At 50.8% G+C, this 22,317-nt stretch overlaps 1 protein-coding gene across 9 annotated transcripts in view; it reads left to right on the top strand.

The window, feature by feature from the left end:
- PLEKHG5 (pleckstrin homology and RhoGEF domain containing G5) overlaps positions 1 to 22,307 on the top strand; it is a gene marked incomplete at its 3' end in the record, with an annotated part of 110,602 nt that extends 88,295 nt beyond the window's left edge. For 6 of the 9 annotated variants that reach the window (XM_081201416.1, XM_081201414.1, XM_081201418.1 and 3 more), the window contains 14 exons: positions 1,613 to 1,798; positions 4,578 to 4,754; positions 6,425 to 6,520; positions 7,711 to 7,761; positions 9,956 to 10,105; positions 10,690 to 10,800; positions 11,590 to 11,739; positions 12,252 to 12,389; positions 12,526 to 12,645; positions 13,016 to 13,148; positions 14,641 to 14,756; positions 15,970 to 16,157; positions 17,493 to 18,377; positions 19,928 to 22,307. In XM_081201416.1, coding sequence (XP_081057542.1) covers positions 1,613 to 1,798; positions 4,578 to 4,754; positions 6,425 to 6,520; positions 7,711 to 7,761; positions 9,956 to 10,105; positions 10,690 to 10,800; positions 11,590 to 11,739; positions 12,252 to 12,389; positions 12,526 to 12,645; positions 13,016 to 13,148; positions 14,641 to 14,756; positions 15,970 to 16,157; positions 17,493 to 18,377; positions 19,928 to 19,937 — 2,511 coding nt within the window. Of the gene's footprint in view, positions 1 to 1,612; positions 1,799 to 4,577; positions 4,755 to 6,424; positions 6,521 to 7,710; positions 7,762 to 9,955; positions 10,106 to 10,689; positions 10,801 to 11,589; positions 11,740 to 12,251; positions 12,390 to 12,525; positions 12,646 to 13,015; positions 13,149 to 14,640; positions 14,757 to 15,969; positions 16,158 to 17,492; positions 18,382 to 19,927 lie in introns of those variants that run through there. The other 3 variants (XM_081201417.1, XM_081201415.1, XM_081201419.1) reach the window with 1 other exon arrangement.
- Between the last annotated feature and the right edge of the window lie 10 nt (positions 22,308 to 22,317).

The following is a 22,317-nucleotide window of genomic DNA, read 5'->3' as shown; positions in this document are numbered from 1 at the left end:
GTGTGTGTGTGTGTATATATATATATATATATATATATATATATATATATATATATATATATATATAAATAATTTCGGGTGGTTCTTTAGATGCAGCAACCATGACTGGTGTATTTGTTTCAGCTCAGGGAGTTCAGCCTTCTGTCTTCCCGACAGCTTTTGCTGCTCACTGGCCAGCTTAGATATGAAAGCCAGGCCAGAATCTCTATGGGCCAAAGAAGGATCCCTATGGGCTGACAGCCCAACTCGGATTACCGTGCTAGTAGCCAATCCGCTGCCTCCACTATATCTGAAGGAAGAAGAGATAGAATCATAGAACTGTAGAGGGGACACCAAGGCTCACCTAGCGCACTGCAGAAATCTCAAACACCTTTAAAAGGAGATGTTAAATGAATAGAGATCTAGAGATGATCTCACCTGCTCCAGATCCTGGCCTGGGGGCGCTGCAGAGCACCTGTGGCTGGGTAGATGGCATGCTGGGTAATTGCGCAGGTCTTAATCAGGCTTAGAATAGCATGGAGATCAGACAAGAGGCTTTGGGATTTGTGCTTCTTTGCCCAGGTCACGAAAAGGCAGCTGGCCATTAGCTTGCACACCAAGAACCGGGCAAGATGTTTCTCTGCACTCTCCTCCAGCTCTCTTTTCTCCTCAAGGTATGGGCGGCTACCGTGCCCCTGTGGGTTTTGGGGAGAGGCTCCATCGTCCCCAGGGTGCTCTCTGCCTCTCCTGACAACCCAGAGGCCTTCTTTTCGGAGGCAGCCATGCTTCTGAACAGGGTGGATTTGATTTAAATCAAATTGATTTAAATCACAATTTAAATCACTAGTCAGTAAGACTTGATTTAAATCGCTAGTCAGTAAGACTTGATTTAAATCATTTTTATTTTATTTTTTACAGAAAGGCTCATTCTTGCTGGTATAATCTTAATATTTACAACTAGATAAAGGTTTCATTTTTGGAATAATAAATTTTCAGAGTAGTTTTTACAGTTATATCAAAAATTACTGATTTGGTTATGCTATTAGAAATACATTGAGAGATAATTCTGAAATTTTCCGCTGTACTTTATTGGAAGGAGAAAAACAATCACTTCCTTAATAACAATTTAAACAATTTATTTAACTAAAACAATAACATTATAGCATATGTATCCATGTTTGTTAACTGATGTGGTTAAACAATTTTTTATTTTTAAAAAAACTTAGGCTGAGTTTTAGCACACATGAAGAAACTTAAAACAAATCCTTATTTCCTGATGAATAGTCTTTGGACTATAATGTCACTTAGAAAACTATCTTTAGAAAGATTTTTCCTCCAAAAGCATTTTATTTTATAAATCCAACTTAAATAATAATAAAAAACCAATTTAAATTTTTAAAAATCCGATTTTTAATTTTTTAAAAATCACTGATTTTTATCCACCCTGCTTCTGAATACCAGTTGCAGGAAACCGAAGGAGGCGAGAATTTCTCATGTCCTGCTTCCTTCTTTCCCTTGCGGTTGGCCAGTGTGAGAACAAGACTCTGGGCTCCCTTTGGCCTGTTCCGGCATTCTAATCTTATCTTCTCCATCCCTCTCAATTCTCTCTCCTTTCCCTGTTTGCCCCTCGCAGGTCCCCGGAAGACAAAGGAAGAACATGAACGAGTTTTTGGGGGACGCCAGCATCCCGAGCCACGACCCCCTGCAGCCCTCCAGCGCCTCCTTGCCCAGCAATGGCATCGACACGTGGAAGAACCGGGCTGCCAGCCGCTTCAGCGGGTTCTTTGGTTCTGGCAACAGCGCCAGCCCCTTCACGCGGGTACGTTGTCAGTGCCCACCACTGCCACCCGTGGGTTCCTGCAGGCCCTTTTCTTTTGCAGGTGTTTGCAGTTGGGAAGGGTGTCCTGGAGAGGTAGGGAGTCCCCGCTCTTTGCAAAATCAAGTGGTGTCAGATCACGAGGAAGGGTAGCCAGAGACCAAGGTAGAGACGCATTCATAGAGGAGGCCATTCATGATGGAGCTTTCCTGTCCAGAGGCAGTTTGCAACAGCAGTGGGTGGTTCTTGTTGTCTTACTCTGCTTGTGGGCTTTGGCGGAATGGAGCTCAGTGGGTAGAGCAGGGGTCAGCAAACTTTTTCAGCAGGGTCCACTGTCCCTCAGACCTTGTGGGGGGCCGGACTATATATATATATATTTTGGGGGGGTTAAATGAACAAATTCCTATGCCCCACAAATAACCCAGAGATGCATTTTAAATAAAAGCACACATTCTACCCATGTAAAAACATGCTGATTCCTGGACTGTCCGCAGGCCGGATTTAGAAGGTGATTGGGCTGGATCCGGCCCCCGGGCCTTAGTTTGCCTACCCATGGGGTAGAGCAATCTGCTTTGCATCTGGCACCTCCAGGTAGGCCTGAGACCCTGGAGAGCTACTGCCAGCCAGTGTCTACAATACTGTGCTAGATGGACAAATGTCCTGACTAAGCAGAAGGCAGTTTCCTAGGTTCCTATCTGGTTTTCCACTATGGGAGGCAGAATGTCTGAGCACAGGCAGTTGTGGCTCATCTCTTTTGGGGCCGGTTCACCCTTGACCATCCCTCTGGTGTGTGAGGAGGGAGCATGTCGGGGTGGGTGTGGCCTCCTCAAGTCTTGCATGCACACATTTATAGGATGTGCGCGCGCACAAAAGCAGTCAGTGACACTCTCACAAGCACACAACACCTCCTTTTCATTGGCCGATCCATGCAGATCAACTAAGGAGGGCAGTTCTTGCCCCCTCAGCGGTTCGTTAGGATGGCCAGTGAAGGTTGCTCTCTGAAAGACACGGCACAAAAGGAAAAGGGCTTTGGAGGGAGGAGGAAAGAAATAAACTCAAGGCCCATCCATACTTAACCTTTCACTTTCTAGGTGCATGTCCATGCTTTCCTGCTCCGTGTCTGAGCACGTTTTCCCCACCCATGAAAACCCACTCTTTTGCGCTGAATTGGAGAAAACAGCCATTTTTGTTCCCCTCAGATTGCTGTTTGTTCTGATTCAGCAGCAAAGAGCAGATTTTTGAGGGGAAAGCGGCAAGGCAAAAATAAAAAGCTGTCAGGCACAGTCCCAGAAAGCCCGGACCAGTGCCTAGAAATGTGGAGCAAAGGTAATTGTGAATGAATCTTCAGGCACTAGTTACCAAGTTCAGTAGGTCATGGAACTGGGTCTAAGCGCAAGGAAAGAATTGCAGCTTCCTTACCTTCTGGTGGCCTCAGCTGGCAGTGGGAGGGAGGCCTGTTATCCATGATATCAGGGGATCATGTGCTACTAAATACTCTTTTCCGGGAAGCATCGGTGGGAGCAGGCTGGTTCCTTCATGCCCTATTTTGGGAAATCAGAGGCAGGGGACAGAATAGCTCAGCATTAGATGAAAAAGTCTTCAAGATTCTATCCTGGCATCGCCAGACAGTTTTGGGAAAGACTATTGCCTGAATCCTTGGAGAACCACAGCCAGTCATTGTAGACAATACTAAGCTAGATTATTATTATTATTGTTATTATTAACAATTATTTAAATTTATTCAGTTATTTTACAAAAAGGAACTCAAAACGACGCTGTAATAAACAAACCCATGGGTTTAAAACCAGTAGGAGAGAAAACTCTAGAAGGCAATCCTGTTTTTAATAGGCAGGATTGAAACATCCCAACTACTCAAGATTAATGAATAGCTAAAGGCCTGAAGAAGAACAGATGGTTTGCCTGATGCCTAATGATATTTTATTATTCTTTATTATTATTATAAATTACATTTATATACAACTTTTCATCTGAAGATCACAGAGCGGTTTGCAGCATAAAAACACAAAATGAAAGCACAAAATACACATGACTGTAACAAAAACCAACAACCCTTGCCCACAATCATATTTGAAAGGCAATAGATTGCTTAATCTGCCAAAGGCCTGCTTATAGAGTTACTACGTAACACAAATGAGAGACAAATACACTAAACAGGCACCCGGTGAGTCTCCTTGGGGAGAGCATTCCACATGCAGGGAGCCACCACTGAAAAGGCCTGTTCTTGTGTTACCACTCTCCAGACCTCCTGTGAGGCGGCACATGGAGAAGGGCCTCAGGTGATGTTTGCAAGGCCTGGGTCGGTTCATATGGAGAGCATGGACCAGTAGGAGCCTGGTTTTTTTCGGGGGGGGGGGGCGGCGGGTAGAATCCTATACTATTTTGGTCTGGTCCAAGAAGGCTTCTTTTAGGTCCTTGTCCATCCATGATACCCACCCCAGGGAACCAGCTGCCAAAGGACAGGAAGCTAGGAGAGGATGTTCTCTTCATTCATTCAGCGGACCGTTATGGGAAACAGGATTCGAACCCTCGTCTCACGGGCCTCCTTTCCCCCTCCCCACGTGGTCCCGCACAACACCCCTGTGAGGGAGGCCAGGTTGAGAGGCAGTGGCTGGCCCCAGGTGAGCTTCATGACTCAGCGGGGATTCGAACCTTGGTCTCTCCCAGGTCCTGGTCCGGAACTCCAACCAGGGCACCACCCCTGGCACCGCTCAGCAGCACCCCCAGACTTCCTTTTTCAGCCCTCCTTTCTGTGCCCCTCCAGGAGATGGACAAGATGGAGCAGCTGGAAAGCCGGCTCCACTCCTACAGCCACTTCGGCCTCCCCAAGTTCCCCCAGCAGCTCCGCTTCGATCAGGATTCCTGGGAAGAGGAGGAAGAGGATGACGATGCTACCCTGTGCCTGGAGGACAGCTGGCAGGAGATCATTGAGGGCACAGAGGTGAGGTGGGAGCAGGGCCCCTTTGCCATCCAGCTGGCGCTTCGGAATTCCAGTTCTGAAAGCCACCCTGAAGGGAGAGAGCGGCTCTTGGGCTCGGGTCAAGCTTGCGGGTTTCCCCTTGGGGGTATGTGGTTGGCCATGGTGAGAGCAGAACAACAACAACAACAACAACAACAACAACAACAACAACAACAACAACAACATATTCATACCCCTCCCATCTGGCTGGGCTTCCCCAGCCACTCTGGGCGGCTTCCCAAAAAATATTAAAATACTGTAATGGATCAAACATTAAAAGCTTCCCTAAACAGGGCTGCCTTCAGATGTCTTCTAAAAGTCTGGTAGTTGTTGTTCTCTTTGACCTCTGATGGGAGGGCGTTCCACAGGGCGGGTGCCACTAACAAGAAGGCCCTCTGCCTGGTTCCCTGTAACTTGGCTTCTCGCAGTGAGGGAACCGCCAGAAGGCCCTCAGAGATGGACCTCAGTTTCCTGGCAGAACGATGAGGGTGGAGACGCTCCTTCAGGTATACTGGACCGAGGCCGTTTAGGGCTTTCAAGGTCAGCGCCAACACTTTGAATTGTGCTGGGCTAGATGAGCCATTGACCTGATCCAGCAGACAACTCTTCTTACACTTTTACGGAGAAGGCTGACTGCTGTGATCTTGACCTAGCTGGGCTCAATTCTCCAATAAAGCTTTAACCTGAACCCCCTACCCCAGTGAAGGTATCTGGCAGCTGATTTAAGACAGACAAAAGGGAAGTCCTTTCTCCCCCCGCACAATTAACTTTGTGGAAATCTGCATCCCTGGATGAGGGGCAGGCTGATGCTAATTTAGATGGCTTTGATTTATTCAAAGGGATTGGACAGATTCAGGGTAAGTTCTGCCAGTGGAACCTCCACTTTTAGGAATAGTATACCAGTATGCTGGGGTCAACCAACAGGGCAGGGGTTTGCTTTCAATAATAATAATAATTTTATTATTCATACCCCACCATATCTAAAAACATAATGGCATATCTAAAAACATAATAAAAACATCAAGCATTGAAAACCTCCTGATACAGGGCTGCCTTCAGATGTTTTCTAAATGTCAGGTAGTTATGTCTTTGACATCTGATGGGAGGGCATTCCACAGGGAGGGTGCCACTACCGAGAAGGCCCTCTGCCTGCTTCCCTGTAACTTCGCTTGTCACAGTGAGGGAACCACCGGAAGGCCCTCGGCACTGGACCTCAGTGTCTGGGCTGGACGATATACAGATATACAGGGCCGAGGCCGTTTAAGGTTTTAAAGGTCAGCGCCAACACTTTGAATTGTGCTCGGAAACGTACTGGGAGCCCTGCTTGTGGGCTCCCCAGAAGCTTCGAGCCTGCCAATTCGCTGCACTACTGACTCTTTGGAGGAAGCAGGGCTGTCGGCTGATGGGCGGTCCCTTTGAGCCTCACTTGGCCTTGGTTTTCCTTTGGTGTCAGGTGATTGACAGGTGGCTGGCACCCCACCCACTCTTCAGAGTGGTCCTCTGGGGGTGGGGAAACCCAGGATGTGGCTGGCTGGATCTAGTTCCCCACCCCTGGGGAGAATGGATTCAGAAGGGGGCTTGTCATATTCTTAGGAAAGTAATGGTAAAAATAAGAAGCCCCTAACCCTGCCTCTGACTCTTAACCCTCCTAGGTTTTGACACGCCGGCAATGCCACCAGCAGGAAGCTATCTGGGAACTACTGCACACAGAAGCCTCCTACATCAGGAAGCTGAAGGTCATCACAGATGTAAGTGTCTTAGATGAAGGGATGTGTTTAATAATAATAATAATAATAATAATAATAATAATAATAATAAGTTTATTTATCATTTATACCCTGCCTGTCTGCTGGGTTTGAGGACACAGAAGTCTTGAAGCATATTCATTAATTCATAAAAAATATTTAAATACTGCTCTTCACACACACACACACACACACACACACACACACCAGTGTGGTTTATAAAAAAATACAGGTAGCCCCCTGTCTAAGCATGTTCAATATGTGTGTGACCATGTACAACCACATCGTGCCGAACCTGGAAGTGACCCGGAAACATAAAGATGCCACTAAAACGTCACTAAAAGGGCAGAATGGGGTGGGCGGGTGGGGATGGAGCAGATCAGGGTGTTTGCAGGCTTTTTCAGTGAGTTTCAATTATACACCATGTGTGCAGTGTCTCAGAATGTAACCCCTGCATAAAACCATACAATGCAAACTATATATAAAAAAGTTTAAACCAGAAATGGTTTATGGAACAATGTGCTCTCAATTGCCTGCATAGATGCCTGATGGAATAGAAAAGTTTTCAGCAGGTGTTTAAAAGTTGGAAGACAAGGTGCCTGCCGAAACTCTAGTGGCAGGGAGTTCCACAGAACAGGGTTAATGACACTGAAGACTCTATTCCTTGTTTTTGTCAAATGAGCCACACCTGCTCGGGGAACGACCAATGATGCTCCTGCAGAGGATCTTGGTGCCCCAGCTGAGATATAAGGGTTCAGGCGGTCCCTGGAGTACCCTGGGGCTGAAGCTGTTCAGGGCTTTGTCAATTAATACAAGGACCTTGAACCAGGCTGCATAGTAGACGGGCAGGCAGGGCTGGTGCTTTAACTAAGGCGTCACATGCTCTCAGTCAGATGCCCCCGTCAGCAATCTGGCCACTGCATTCTGCACCAGCTGGAGCTTTCAAACCAAGACCAAGAGCAGCCCCACAGAGAGTGCATTGCAGTAATCCAGTCTTGAGGTTCCCAGTGCATGAAATACAGTGGTCATTCTGTCCCTGCCCAGGAAGCAACCCTTTCCCTTTGCTTAAAGCAGTGTCAGATCCAAACCCCTGGATCATGACCAACATCACCTTTGTTTGCTGGCTCTCTAACCAAACGGCCACCCCCACAACCGAGCCCCATTGCAATAGCTCATTTCTCTCTCCTCCTCAGCTGTTCCTGTGTTGCCTGTTGAACTTGCAAGAATCGGGGCTGCTTTGTGAGGTAAGCTAGCATCCTCTCCCTTTGAACACGGTTGTTGCCCCAGAAATGTCAGATGTCACCCTCCAGGGCCAAACCTCACTTTCCTGTGCCAGCAAGGGTCTGCCTCCTGCTCCCGGTGGCTTTGTAGCGAAACGCCGTCTCTGAAGCACCCTCCCCTCTGCCCTGCTGGTCTCTTATCTGCTCTGAGGAAGTGGCCCATTTTCTCTCCCCCTCCCACCCCCATTTCTGACAAGAAACCGTCTTGCGATCTTTCACTGTTTGGAGAAATACCTTAACCACACGACGCTCTGGCAGGCTTGTGGCACACAGAAGCTATTTAAAGAGATGAAAGAGATATACCCAAGGCAACTCTTGCATCATGCAAATGCTTCTCTTGGGTCCCAGAGGTGCGTTGATCAGGTTTTCCCAACGAAAACCCACTCAACCTCTTTGATCGAGATGTAATGCTGGATAAATGTAGTTGCATCGGGCTGCAGAGCAGAGCTGGGGAAAGGAAGACGGCTCCATCCTTTCGGTGCCTTTAGGATTCCCCTATCCTGGAAGTCACGGGACACGGGTGGCGCTGTGGGTTAAACCACAGAGCCTAGGACTTGCCGATCAGAAGGTCGGCGGTTTGAATCCCCGCGACGGGGGGAGCTCCCGTTGCTGGGTCCCTGCTCCTGCCAACCTAGCAGTATGAAAGCACGTCAAAGTGCAAGTAGATAAATAGGTACCGCTCCGGCGGGAAGGTAAATGGTGTTTCTGTGCGCGGCTCTGGTTTTTTGTTTAAGAACTCTAGTATTTTGTTTAAGAACTGTTGCCTGAGTTTTCAACAGTTGGGATGACTTTGATTGATTGCATTTCTATCAGGCCTTCTTTCCTCTAAGGCAGGCATAGGGAAACTTGGCCCTCCAGATGTTTTGGGACTACAATTCCCATCATCCCTGACCACTGGTCCTGCTAGCTAGCTAACTGGTCCTGTTAGCTAGGGATCATGGGAGTTGTAGTCCCAAAACATCTGGAGGGCCGAGTTTGCCTATGCCTGCTCTAAGGAGTTCAAAGTGGCACACATGGTTCCACCCCCTTCCTCATTTATTCCCCACAACAACCCTATGAGGTACGTTAGGCTGATAGTCACTTACAGGCCTCAGGTCACCCATTGCGGTTTGGGACTGAGCAAGGTGGTGGAATTTCAACCCTGGTCTCTCCTGGGTCCTGCTCTAACCGCCACACCACACTGCCACCTCTTGTGTTGTGGAATAACAGAATCATAGAAATGTTGAGTTGGAGGGGTATCCCAGGGGTCATCTAGTCAAACCCCCCGCAATGCAGGAATCTCAGCTAAAGCATCCATGACAGATGGCTATCCAACCTTTGCTTCAAAACCTCCAAGGAAGGAGAGCCCTCCCGAGGGAGACCATTGCACTGCCAAACAGCTCTTACCGTCTGAAAGCTGAAATAATCTGGTGAAGTGGAATGGAAGGAGATTTGGGACAGATGAGAGGCACTGTAGACTTTCACGCCCTTTGCAGTTTCTCTGTGGGACACCACGTGTTGGAAGCTGCTGGAGTGGGTGGCTTTGAAAGGGGATCGGCCAAATTCATGGTGGAGCCTGGGGGCTGGGTGCATGTGTCCATCTCTCGATGGCTCCTGCCACAGTGCCTGTGTGGCACCTCTGTTCAGAGAGAGCACTGTGCACTGAATGACAGTAGCAAGCGAGAGTCTGACCCAGGGGGGCTCTTCTTGGAAGGTGACTCCAGTGCAGGGCCGGATTTAGGTCTGATGAGGCCCTAAGCTACAGAAGGGAATGGGGCCCTTTATATGTCCAGCTGTCAGCAATAAATTGTCGCTTTTTTGTGTTGAATATATGCTATATGGTAATTTAGGGACCTAATAGGTATCTAAAGCCATTTGCACATGCAGAATGTAGGCACCCTATATAAAGAAATGAGCAAACCAGTGATATTTTAGGGAGCAGGCAGGGCCATTACTTACATCATAGGAGCCTACACAACACAAAACACTGTTGCTGTATGTAGGTTTTATTTTATTTGTTTTTTATCTTATATTTTGGAATTTTTTTCCCCTTTAGATTTTTTTGGGGGCCCCCCAAGAAAGTGGGGCCCTAAGCTATAGCTTATTTAGCTTATACGTAAATCTGGCACTGCTGAGAGTGTATGAAGGGTCACAGAGTCTGCTTTTCCCCAATCTGCAGGTAGAAGCTGAGCGTCTTTTCAGCAACATTCAGGAAATCATCCAGCTGCACCGCGCTCTTTGGAGAAGCGTCATGGCCCCTGTTTTGGACAAGGCCAGGACCAGCCGGGCTCTGCTAGACCCCACGGACTTCTTCAAGGGCTTCAAGATGGTAGGTGTGCATGCAGTGAGTGTGCCTACATGCGGGTGCAGCCAGGAGAGGGTGGTGCTTTGTTCCTGAGCAACAGCGGGAGACCATTCCAGTGTCCCAGAACTGCAGCAGCAGAGGAGCGTGAAAGGCCTCCTACCCCAGCTTTGAAGCATGTTCTGTTTTATTATACTGACATGTTGTAATGAAGGTTGAAATCTGGCTGTTGAAGGTGCCACAAGTGAGGCAAGTTGCCCAGCAGGGGGCACTGAGAGGCCGAAAAAGAGGGCCAGGAAATCTTGTGTCAGCTTGGTTTTGATCCAATAGTTGGACCCAAACCAGAGTGAGCAGCTTTTCCGGGACCAAATGCAACCCAGCAGACTCCTCATAAAAGGTGGTCTCTGCTGAGCTGGTAGCTGCAGTACCATCTCTGGCCATCAACAGGGGTGGTGCTGGAGAGCAGAAGGGAAAAGGGAGTCTAGCTCCTAGAATCTGCGGTTTAGGACCACTGCGCAGGGCCAGTTGGGTTGCTCAGGTGGCCCTTGCTGTCCTCCGCTGCTCCTGCCTCCCTGCACCCGTGTCTTTAGTCTGATGCTTTTCTCTTGCAGTTTGGCTCCCACTTCAAGCCTTACATCCGCTACTGCATGGAGGAGGAAGGCTGCATGGAGTACATGAGGAACTTGTTGCGGGACAACGAACTCTTTCGCATCTACGTCACGGTAAGGAGGCTGTGACCATCCTACAAATCCCACACCTGCCTCTGTCCTCAAAGTTGAGTCCTACATTCAGAAAAGCTGCAGGCATCCATCACCAGCAAGTCAAATGCTGGCTAGGCAGAGGTGCCAATGCCCAATGCTCACCTCTCCTAGCCATGTGGGGCTGTTTAAGCTCCACACTTTAGGAATGCCATGTGGTTAGCTCAGTTGGTTGGAGCATGGTGCTGATAGCGCCAAGGTTGTGGGTTTGATCCCCGTACGGGCCAGCTGTATCTTCCTGCACTGCGGGCAGTTGGACAAAATGACCCTGGTGGTCCCTGCCAATGATACAATTCTATAATTAATCCTCTCTGATTATTGCTTGGCTAAAAGAGGGAAACAATCTTAAAGGCAGTTTCAAAATGGCTCTGGAGGTTCTGGGGAAGCGGTGGGTTGGTGATGTCAGAGGTACTAGCCAATCGGTGCCTTTGCTTTTCCATGATTGGTCCAAACCAGGCAGACAGTCTGCAGAGCGGACTGTTACTGCTTTTACAGAGTTTTGTCTGGAGGCCGAGACAGAACTATTGAAAACACCAAGAATTGGCCATTCTTTAGAATATGAGTCTGTCTTTCACCTAGGGCTCCTTTTGGAAACTGTCCATTCCAGGGCTGGTTGTGGCTTGCAGCATGGGCACCTTTCCAGGGCAGGTTTGTGTTCCTGATGGGAGCTAAGCCCCTGGCTAGTAGTGACAGACTGGCTAGTGGCCTGTTTCTTGGCTCCAGGAACTGACGCTTCCCTTCTTCCACTTGCAGTGGGCTGAGAAACACAAACAGTGTAACCGGCTCAAGCTGAGTGACATGCTAGTGAAGCCTCACCAACGCCTCACCAAATACCCTCTGCTGCTGAAGTCGGTGCTTAAGAAGACGGAAGACCCCCACACCCGAGAGGCCATCATCACCATGGTAAAGTGTTGCCAGTGTGCCCTGATACACCTCCTAGTGTAGGTGATGGTGTGTTGGGAGACGCAAGGAATTCAGCAAATGTTTGCTCCCAAATCCATCTCAGGAAGGGCCGGGACTCCATTGGGATGGGGAGAAACACAGTTCAGTTTGCATTTGAAGGCGAACCTACCTAATGTTTACAAAGTCTAGCCATGATGGAACCTCCACCACCTGACAGTCTACCTCTAAGGATTTGATTCCATGGGAGGACTGCAGCAGGAGAGGGCTGTGGCATTCACACCCTGGTTCTGGGGCTTCCTGGAGACATCTGGGCCTGGGCCAGCCTCCCCAAACCATGTGACTTCCAGATGTTGTTGGACATCCAGCACCCTCCATCAGTGCCAAACCACTGGCTGGTGGGAGTTGTAGATCAGCACAGCTGGAAGGCACCCAGTTTGGGGAAGCCAAGTGCCGCCCTCACCTTACTGCTGCCTCCCCCTGGTTATAACCTCTGGCGGGCTTCCCTCCTCCAGATCAACTCGGTGGAGCGCTTCATCAACCACATCAACTCGCGCATGCGCCAGAGGCAGGAGCAGCAGCGCCTGGCCAGCATCTTGAGCCGCATCGATGCCTACGAGGTGGTGGAAGGAAGCACGGATGAAGTGGACAAGGTGGGTGGCGAGGCTGTGGCCGCAACGTGGGGGAGAAGAGTGGGCAAAGGGTGCCCGAGATGGCAGCCTAGGCTGGGTGGCTGGAGGGAGTGTCTCAGGTGCCTGAACTCTTTTGGTTTTAACCTCCTTTCCTCAGATCCTGAAGGAGTTCTTGCGCCTGGACCTGACAGCCCCCATCCCAGGGACCTCCGCGGAGGAAACCCGGCAGCTTCTGCTGGAGGGAAGCCTTAAAATGAAAGAAGGCAAAGACAGCAAGGTAAGCCTTGATGGGCAGGGTAAATGTTCTTCTTCTTTCTGTTACTATTGCAACTCAACTAGGGGATCTCATGTGATTCAGCCCGGAACTTCTACCCCCAAAGCCAGAGGCTGAGACACTGCCTTTGCATGCAGAAAGCTAGGCAGAAAGGTCTTTTCCCTGACATGCTAGCTTTCCATGTGCAGAGAGGGTGGAGAGGCATTTTTTTTTTGGGGGGGGTGTTATGTTTCACTTGCAGACTAATGTGGTGCACATCCTCCCTTGTCCTCTCTTGAAAGGGTCCCCATTCCTGCCCCCTTCTCTCTCCCCCACCCCTGCATCAAGCTCCACGCAGGATGCTCTGATCATTTGGGATCTTTTTCTTCTCCAGATGGATGTTTACTGCTTTCTCTTCACGGACCTCTTCCTCATCACCAAACCGGTGAAGAAGGCCGAACGCACAAAGGTCATCCGCCAGCCATTGCTGGTTGACAAGCTGGTGTGCCGTGCGCTCAAGGATCCTGGTGAGGGGTGTTTGTGAGTTGGGTATTTTTCACAGACAACTGGTATATGTCTGCACTGTAGGATTGACCCCTCGAGCTGTGCCACAGCCACGGCCTCAATCCTGATGCCCCCCACAACTGCTTTTTGTAAACAAAGCACTCATCCACTTGTTGTTATTTGTATACTGTGTTAAACCCACATAAAAACACATAATATATAATAAAAATAAAAAACTACCCCCTCCCCAATACATTTTAAAAGGCCATTGGATGTCAATCAGCCAAAGGCCTGGTTAAAGAGGAATGTTTTTGCCTGGCACCTAAAGGTGTATAATGAAGGTGCCAACCCAAACCTCTCTGCGGAGACCATTCCACAAACGGGAGTTTAGTGTGGATTTTTGTGGTGTGTTCTCCCTATCCATGCTATGTTCTCCCTATCCAGCTGACAGCCCACAGTTTCTCGACAGTAAACTCAGATATTCCCAATCCGGGGAAAATCTGCGTGCATAAGTTGCCCTGTGATAAGGGCTGTGTGATCCTGGCCCTGCAGAATGTTGAAACCTGCTCCAAAGGAATCCAGATTTTATTTCTGCAGTTGATGAAGATAAATCATAGAAAGGGAGGAGGGGATGGAATTCTTCTTAGTTTGCACAATCCCTTAGCAGTCCTAAGGAGCCTGATCTTGAGAGGCTGAACATCAGAGGAGCCTGCTGGATCAGGCCAATGGCCCATCTAGTCCAGCATCCTGTTCTCGCAGTGGGAAACCAGCAAGCAGGATTCAAGCACAGGATCCCTTTCTTCTCTCCTGCGGTTTCCAACAACTGGTATTCAGAAGCATTGATTCCTGCAACTTTGTTGGCCGGGCGCAGCCATCGTGGCTATTAGCCTTCTTCATGAATTTGTCAACTCCTCTTTCAAAGCCGTCAACGTCGTTGGCCACCACTGCCTCCTGCAGGAGTGAGTCCCACAGGTTAACTATGCACTGCAGGAAAAAATGTACTTCTGTTTGCCTTTTCCTGAGTCTCCCAACATTTGGCTTCATTGGATATTCATGAGTTCTAGTGTTAGGAGAGAGGAACTGTGGAGAGTTACTCATTGCGCCTCCTGCAGTGGGCGGCCGCTGACATGGGTGGCTTCAGAATGGATTTGGACAAATTCGTGGAGGATAAAGCTATATCAGTGACTACCAGCCAGGATGGCCATGCGCTGCCTCCATGGTCAGAGGCAGCAATGCTTCTGAACACCAGTTGCTGGAAACCACAGGAGGGGACAGTTCTCCCTTGGGTCCTCGTTTGTGGGCTCCCCACTGGGCCACCTGCCGCCGTGAGACCAGGATGCTGGACTAGGTGAGCCACTGGCATGATCCAGTAGGCTCTTCGACCTTTCCTGAATCTTCCACCATTCAGCTTCCTGAAGCCGAGCTTGTGCCGGCGGCAGCTTTCCCTTGTCACCTGCACGCAGGAGTAACTACCAGCCTAACACCAGACTCCCCCTCCCTTGTCTTCCTCATCAGGTTCCTTCCTGCTGATCTACTTGAACGAGTTCCGGAGCGCGGTGGGAGCCTACACCTTCCAGACCAGTGGGCAGTCTCTGTGCCGGAGCTGGATCGAGGCTGTCTGCAATGCCCAGGTGGGTGCTGTGGGAACCAAGAGGATTTCCCCCGAAAGGTGGAGGTTGTGGGTGCTCTGTTGCCTCTGCTGACTTTGCTGGACTACAGCTCCCATCATCCTCGACCACGCTGGGTGGATCCGATGGGAACGAGTCCAGCAATACTTGGAGGGCTGCACATTCCCCATTCCTACCCAAGGAGCATCTCCTCCTCTCCTTCATTTGAGGTTTTTTAAGAGAGGTCGGATGACCACCTGCCAGGGATTCTTGAGCAGCGATTACTGCATTGCAGTGGGATAGATTGGATGAGCCTCGGGACCCCTTTGAACTCTACCATACTGTGATTCTATGAATAGATTTCTTTTGCTGCAGTTTATTTTTTCCCCACCCTCTTTCCCAACTCCTACACTCACTGGGAAGATGAGTTCTTCAGCTGGGAGCACATCTAGTCAAGCAACACCCCTGCCCTTTGTCTCCAGGAACTGGCATTGAGACTCCCACTGCCTGTAGACTTTGTTCAGCTGATATTTATTTTATCTTTTTGTTTTCATTTTTACTCATTTATTCTACTTGTTTCACAAAATGCATTTAAAGTGATGCCAGCCCACAATGACAGTGCCGTGTGCCATTTTTTCAATAGCCCCTCACCCTTTTGATAATTTTTTCCCCTCCAGTGATCTAGAACTCTGGGGGTCTCACTCGAGAACTTCTCCCCTTTGCTTGTCTGCTTTTGGGTGAGGATCTATCTCCACCAAGGGCACTTCCTGGCTCTTTTAATTTTTTTACAATTACAATCCACTCTTGGTAAATTCCCTTATACCCCAGCTACAGTGATTGACTTCAGTTGGTATTAACACATTTAGTGATTTCTAAATTCGTAAGTGAAGTTCTCCTTTCTTCTTCCAGTGTGAGGTTTTAATTTTCATCAATTGTCCCCTTCATTTCTTTATAAATTTTATATCCGTAATAATTATTCCTGGTCTCCTTAGTGCCGCCTTACCCATGCCTTGTTCAACAAACCACAAATTGTCTCACTGAGGAGCAAAGAAGCCATGGCCTATACTATAGCACCAACTTGCATAAAAACTGCACCTGCTGATTCATATTCCTAGATGCATCTTGAGCAAATTGAGACGGCGAGTGCTTGGTGCGAAATGTGCTGTAACAACACCCCTCCGCTGTAGTCTCTGCTGGGTCTTTCTACTTATCCCATCCCTCCTGTACCTTCTTGCAGAACAAGTTGCAGCACCTCCGTCTGCAGGAGCACCAACGTAGCCAGCAGCAGCTGCAAAGCCTTGAGGAAGAAGAGGAGGAGGAGGAGGAGGAAGAAGAGGAAGAAGAGGACGGGGAGAGTGGCACCTCGGGAGCCAGCTCCCCCACCATCCTCCGCAAGAGCACCAACAGCTTGGACTCACAGCAGTGGTATGCTTGCGGCGGGGAGACAGGCAGGAGCAGAAGGCTTTTCCAGGGGCCACATGCCAGTGCCGAGTGTGGCCGGAAGGAAGAGTGATGCTTACTGTGTAAAGAAGGCCATTTTCCAGCCATGCACTAACCAGAGGCTTCCCCTCTACACCCACCCACACCACAGTTTAGAACTGCCTGGATAGCTCAGCTGGTTAGAGCGTGGTGCTGATAATGCCAAGGTTGCAGGCTCCCTTTCATTGAGGTGTGTGAAGGAGGATCCCTGAGAGGTGTGGCCTGGGGAGCAGGGATATTCTTTAGGAAGAATCCTAAACACCAGATACAGAGGGCCTCATGTGGCCCTTGAGCCACAGGCTCTGTTATTGACATAAGGCAGTGGTTTTCAAGCAGTGTGCCGTGGCACCCTGGGGTGCCTTGAATCAGCGGTGGGAGTCAGCGCTTGGGGTCAGCGGTGCCATGGGCAATGCTGGCCTCTGTCCCTCTTTCCTTCCTCTGATGCCCTCTCACATCTCTGCCTCCCAAAGGCTTGCACAACTATCTGTTTGTTGCAGCAGCCCTGGCTGCAAGCTCCCCAGGTGAATGGTGCCTCTGGGGCTGGCTTCCCAGGCCCCTGTTGGGCAGTGTCAGGAGGCACCTCCTCTTTAGCTCAGAGACCAGAGGTGGCAGCAGCGGCTGCCCAGAGGACTCCCAAGGAGAGGGGAGAGGAGAGGAGGGTGAGGGAACCCTGCACAAGGGAGGGCTGAGGGTCTGCCAGCTCTGCAGGCAAGGGGCTCTGGGCTTCTGAGCCCTGCAGGGGTGCTGCAGAGTGCAGGAGAACTGAACGCTACAAAATCCATGATAAGAACTGTGTCAAAAATATGTTTTTTTTAGATATATAAAAAATAACTCTAATTGCTCACCTCTGAAGGAGGGTCCATCTTATCCCCTCACACTTCTCCCCATAGCTGGTGAATAGTTGAAGTGCACTTTCGGTTTCTTAATTCAGAAATGAAAGAGCCAGCCGTACCTGTCAGAAGTTTGGGAAACATTCCGATTACAAAATATCCTCATTCATGTGCCACAAACCTCCAATAGGGGCAGCAAGAACCTCACCTTCTCCCTCAGTCCCCAAAATGCCTGGTGGAGTAAAAGTAGTCCAGGAATTAGATTTATGGAAGCATATGTCCTCCAAGGAAAAGGGTGGTCCATCGCAGAGGGGTTACCATAGGAAGGCCCTTGCTTCCTTCTTCCTAACATTTAGCCAAAGTCTCCTCTCTTGAAATAGAGCCGAAATTGATCTGAAAAGATAACTGGCAACCAGCTCCTTCCTGATGTCTCCCTGCCTCTTCTTTGCAGCCTCTCTGACGGCTCCACCGAGACCATCTCCGTGGTGGTGGTAGATGCCAGTGAGGGCCTCCCTTCCCCCGACTTCGAGGTGGGTCCCTTCAGCTCCCAGTCCGATGAAGCATCCATCAGCACCACAGCTTCCTCCACAACACCCACCATGGAACTGGGCGAGGCCCTCCCTGCCAGCACCGCCAACCACTGCCTCAAACCGGAGTCCGGGTCTTGCCGCTCGGCCTCCATTGACAGCGCCTATGGTACCCTGTCGCCCACCTCCTTCCAGGAATTTGCAGACCAACAGCAGCGGCAGCAGCAGCAGCAGCAGCAACAGCAGGAGGAGACTGGGGGGTCTACAGAGCAGGAGGATGGCGCCCCTACCCCCTCGCAACGGACCGGCTCCCCGAAACTGCGGCGGCAGGTGCCAGTCCAGCTGCTGCCTGCCAAGACCAAGGTGCTCAAGTCCAAATCAGAGGCAAACCTCTTGCAGATGCTGCCAGCCTCCCTGCAGCTGGCCCAGAGCAAGAGCCTCTCTGAACTCTGCCCGGCCATGTTCCTGCTGGGCTCCCCGCGGACTAACGGGTCCCATGGCCACAGACAGGGCAAAGCAGGGCGGGTGGCCGGTGGGGGCGGCAGCAGCAGCAGCAACAGCAGCACCTCGGAGCTGTCTGAGGCCGAGGAGGGTTCACCAGCCGGGCTCTGCGTTTCCTCAGAGTTGCCCGCCGCCTCTGCAGGGCTGCAAGCGCCTTGCTGGCTGGGCAGAGAGTGCCGGGGAGAAGAGCTGCCCACCGCCCGCCGGACTCTGTCGGACCCGCAGGCGAGCCAGCACCGCAAGCTGACGCTGGCGCAGCTCTACCGGATCCGAACCACGCTGCTGCTCAACTCCACGCTCACTGCCTCGTGAGTGCTGCTGGGGAGACTGGGCTGGGCTGGGGGAATTATAGGTTACTGTAGTTAAACTACGGAACTCCCTTCCACAGGAGGCAGGGGTGGCCACCAATTTGGATGGCTTTAAAAGAGGATTGAATAAATTCGTGGAGGGGAAGGCTAGTGATGGCTGCTAGCCATGAGGGCTGTGCTCTCATACCCTCCAACATTTACCAGCAGAAAGTCGGGATGTGTGTCAGCTGGCTTGCTCAGGAGCATGGCACCAAACGAGGCGCATGTCAGCTGCCCACCTCCCCTACCTGGTAGCTGCTCTCTTCCCTCCTCACTCACTTCTTCCTCCCATGCTGCACCTCACACTGCCATAAAGGTGGCGGCAACTTTGGTGGAGGCAGAGAGGGACTGGCAAGAGCGTTGCGCGAGTCCGTCACCTCCGCTCCAGTGCGGAAATGCCTTTCCCACGCACAAGGGTTCCACTTCCTGAAGGTTTCCCTGCTAAGTGCAAGCCCTGGCCCATCCTCCTCCCGTGTTTGGAGCGGGGAGATGGGACATTCCTGAATGAAAGCAGAAGCCAGGGTTTCTTCTGCAATTCCATGAATTTCCCGGGAAAACAGGGACACTTGACGGTTATGTGCTCTTCCTCCGGGGTCAGAGGCAGTGATGCTTCTGAATACCAGTTGCTGGAAGCTGCAGGAGGGGAGAACGTTGCTCTTGTGCTCAGGTCCTACTTAAGGGTTTCCCAATAAAGGCATCTGGTTGGCCCCTATGAGAACAGGATGCTGGACTGAATGGGCCTGATCCAGCAAGGCTCCTCTTATGTAGAGGCTTCAGCTCTCTTCCTGATCCTCTCACCCACTTTGTTCCGCTACCTCCACCTTCACACGCTCCTTTTGCAAGAACTTGCCATATTTTTCGCTTTATAAGATGCACCTGACCATAAGACGCACCTAGTTTTTAGAGGAGGAAAACAAGAAAAAAAATATTCTGAATCAAATGTTGTTGAAGAGGCTTTGCGTGGCTATCCCTGAAGCCAAACAGCAAGAGGGATAGCTGCGCAGCAATCCCTCTTGCTGTTCTGGCTTCAGGGATAGCTGTGCACCCTGCATTCACTCCAAGAGACGCACACACATTTCCCCTTACAGTGGTACCTCTGGTTACGTACTTGATTTGTTCCAGAGGTTTGTTCTTAACCTGAAACTGTTCTTAACCCAAAGCACCACTTTAGCTAATGGGGCCTCCCACTGCTGCTGCGCTGCCACCACGCGATTTCTGTTCTCAACCTGAAGCAAAGTTCTTAACCCAAGGTACTATTTCTGGGTTAGCGGAGTGTGTAACCTGAAGCGTATGTAACCCGAGGTACCACTGTACTTTTTAGGAGGGGAAAAGTGTGTCTTATACAGCGAAAAATATGGTAGCTAACAGTAGAAACAGGGCTTGTTTTTCTAGTTGGAGCTCTTCTAAGAGAAGAAGGGAGAAGTTCGTGGAGAGCTCCAGCATCTCTTTCCCCCCTAGAAAAATCGAACCATATAAATAACCTGTTTTGTCTGATGGTCTGCTTGCTGCAGGGAAGTATGAAGACATCAGAGAAGCGCAAACCACAAGCGGGAGATGCCGTGCCCGGCGCCGGGAGTTCCACATCATCCTTAAGTTATGCAGCGTCACCAGCCTTCGGCACCGGATCCCCTTGCCCGCTCCTTGGGTGGTGGTGGTGCCCTGCTGACCCGGCAGGACACAGGCACGAGGGCGAGGGGCACCATCCTGCAAGCAGAGTCCGTGCCGCACGGGACGAGGCAGCTGCGTGCATCGATGTGTGTGTGTACGGGGTCCATGCATATGTGGCAACTGTTGGGTTTGAGTGCGCGAGAGGCAGCCTGGCGGTGGAGACGAGAGACAGCCACACCTGCTGACGGCTCTTGGCGGATGCACGGACCTCCCAGGACCACATTTCCTGCTTCCTTGCCCTCTCCTGCTTCACCCACATTCTGGGTGGGGGGGAGTAAGAGGCAGACAGAGTGTACTCCCTTTGACAAGGACCTTTGGGGTGGGGCAGTGGGGAGGGGTCTTTCCCAAACAATGCACTTAGGACTGTTATCTCGTACCATGCCCAGACGCCTGGGCATTAACACTATTGTGTTATGCTTCCAACCTAATGCCTTCCCTCTGTCCCACTAATTAACAGTTCTTCCTGTGCAAAACTCCTTGAAAGAGCAAGAGTTTATGCCTGCTGTGCTGGTACGGCCCTGCTGTTAGACGGCGGGGGGTATTGTCCCATTGCCCGTGCTGAAATAAGATTTGACTGCTAGCAGACAACTGACTTTGTCTGGCCCTGGGGGTCAGATGGATCTCTGTCTCTCGCTTTGCTTCTGCCCCCTGTGGGTGCCCTTCCTTGCCCCTTGGTCTGGACATGTGCAGAATGGCCACATCAAGGAAGCAAACCCAGATGGCGAAGCTGGCTGGTCTTCCACTCTGTCTCCCTTTCCGTACTGCGGAGACCTCTGCAGCGAGGCCACGATCCCAGGTGCAGTTGTAGGCTGTGGGGAGGGGGTGCATTCTGTGTGGATCTGTCCTAATGAGAAGGTCCTCCTGCCTTGACAACATGGCTTGTCTGATGAGTGAAATGGCGTGCATGGCTGCTATCTTCTGCAAGGGCGCCCAGGATGCTTTTCCTGGTGAGGGCACGTAAATGGTTGACGTTGCTCTCTGGTTGCGCCCAGGAAAGCCATCCACCAAGGGGGTCCTGCCAACCTGCTGGCGATAGTCCACATGGGTTCCAAGGCCCCATGTCCTGTGTATGCAGCAACATTTGCCCAGGCTTTGCACCCGAGTGTCCTGATTCCACTGGGGGGGGGGAGGGGCTGCCCAGCAGGGGAACAAAGAGGGAAGCAGAATGTCGGGAAGGAGCAGAGAAGTGGGAGGTCTGGGGGACGTGCTGGGAAATCCAGGTTCTGGAGTAAGGGGGGAAAGTTGCTGGGGGAGGGCGAAGTGATGAGGAATGGCAGTGCAAAGTGGGCAGCTGAACGGGTGGAGAGGCCGAGCGGCCTACATAAACAGACGGCAGAGCCAGACGCAGGCCAGGAAGTTGGGAATACGAGAGACTGGGGATGGAGCAGAAGATTCGGGGCCTGCACCGCTTGCCATTCTCGAAAGAGGCTGTGCTGTCTTTGCGGGGATGTTGGCTTAAGGACTGGAGACATAGGAGACCCCTGGGGAAATGATGAGGGCAGCAGACTGGGGTCCCACCACCCCTGCACTTTGCAACCTTCTCTCTTTTATTGGGAAACATGGAGGTGAAAGGACCCCTTCTCTCCCCCCCCCCAAGTGAATCCCCGCTCTGCTGAGCTCTCTTCCTTTGCCCTGGTGGCAAATTGGGGCACCTGCCCCGTCCTTCCCTTCCCTTCCTTTCACCTCCCTCTGGCAATAATAAGCTTGCAGGCCTCCCAGTTTGATGGGGACACTGCTTGCTTTGCTCTCTACGGGGAAAACCCAAAGCACAGAGTGTCGTTCTCCTTTTCTGGGAGCAGGGGGTGGGGGTCTGTCGAGAGCTTCCTGCCCTTTATGCCCGTAATGTTGGCATTGGGCGCTACACTGTGTAGAGCAGAGACTGCAAGGGGGAACTGAGGGAGACCCTCTTCTCCACCCCAGTCCATTTCCCTGTGCATGATTTAGCCGGCTGGTGTATTTTTTTTTCTGTGTGTGCGTTTTCAAGTTGCCTATTTATTAAGCTTAACTATTTCCCTAGCACCCACCTCAATCCCCCCCCCCCAGGCGAGGCCAGTTCCTTTTATACCACTTTATGTATTGACGGTCGTGAGCCCACCCCTCCACCCTTGTCCTTCCTGATATCGGGCAGATGTGTTGGTTTCGGCCATCCCTCTAATGCTAATGTCCCTTGCTCAGTGCCGTCAGTGTCACAGATAAACCATTAAACATAACCCAGATCTCTGACTTGGTGTTT

Source organism: Podarcis bocagei (genome assembly GCF_964188305.1).
Source record: "Podarcis bocagei genome assembly, chromosome: 7".
NCBI lineage: Eukaryota > Metazoa > Chordata > Lepidosauria > Squamata > Lacertidae > Podarcis > Podarcis bocagei.
The sequence above is the reverse complement of the archived record's forward strand: the minus strand, read 5'-3'. Positions and strand labels throughout refer to the sequence as shown.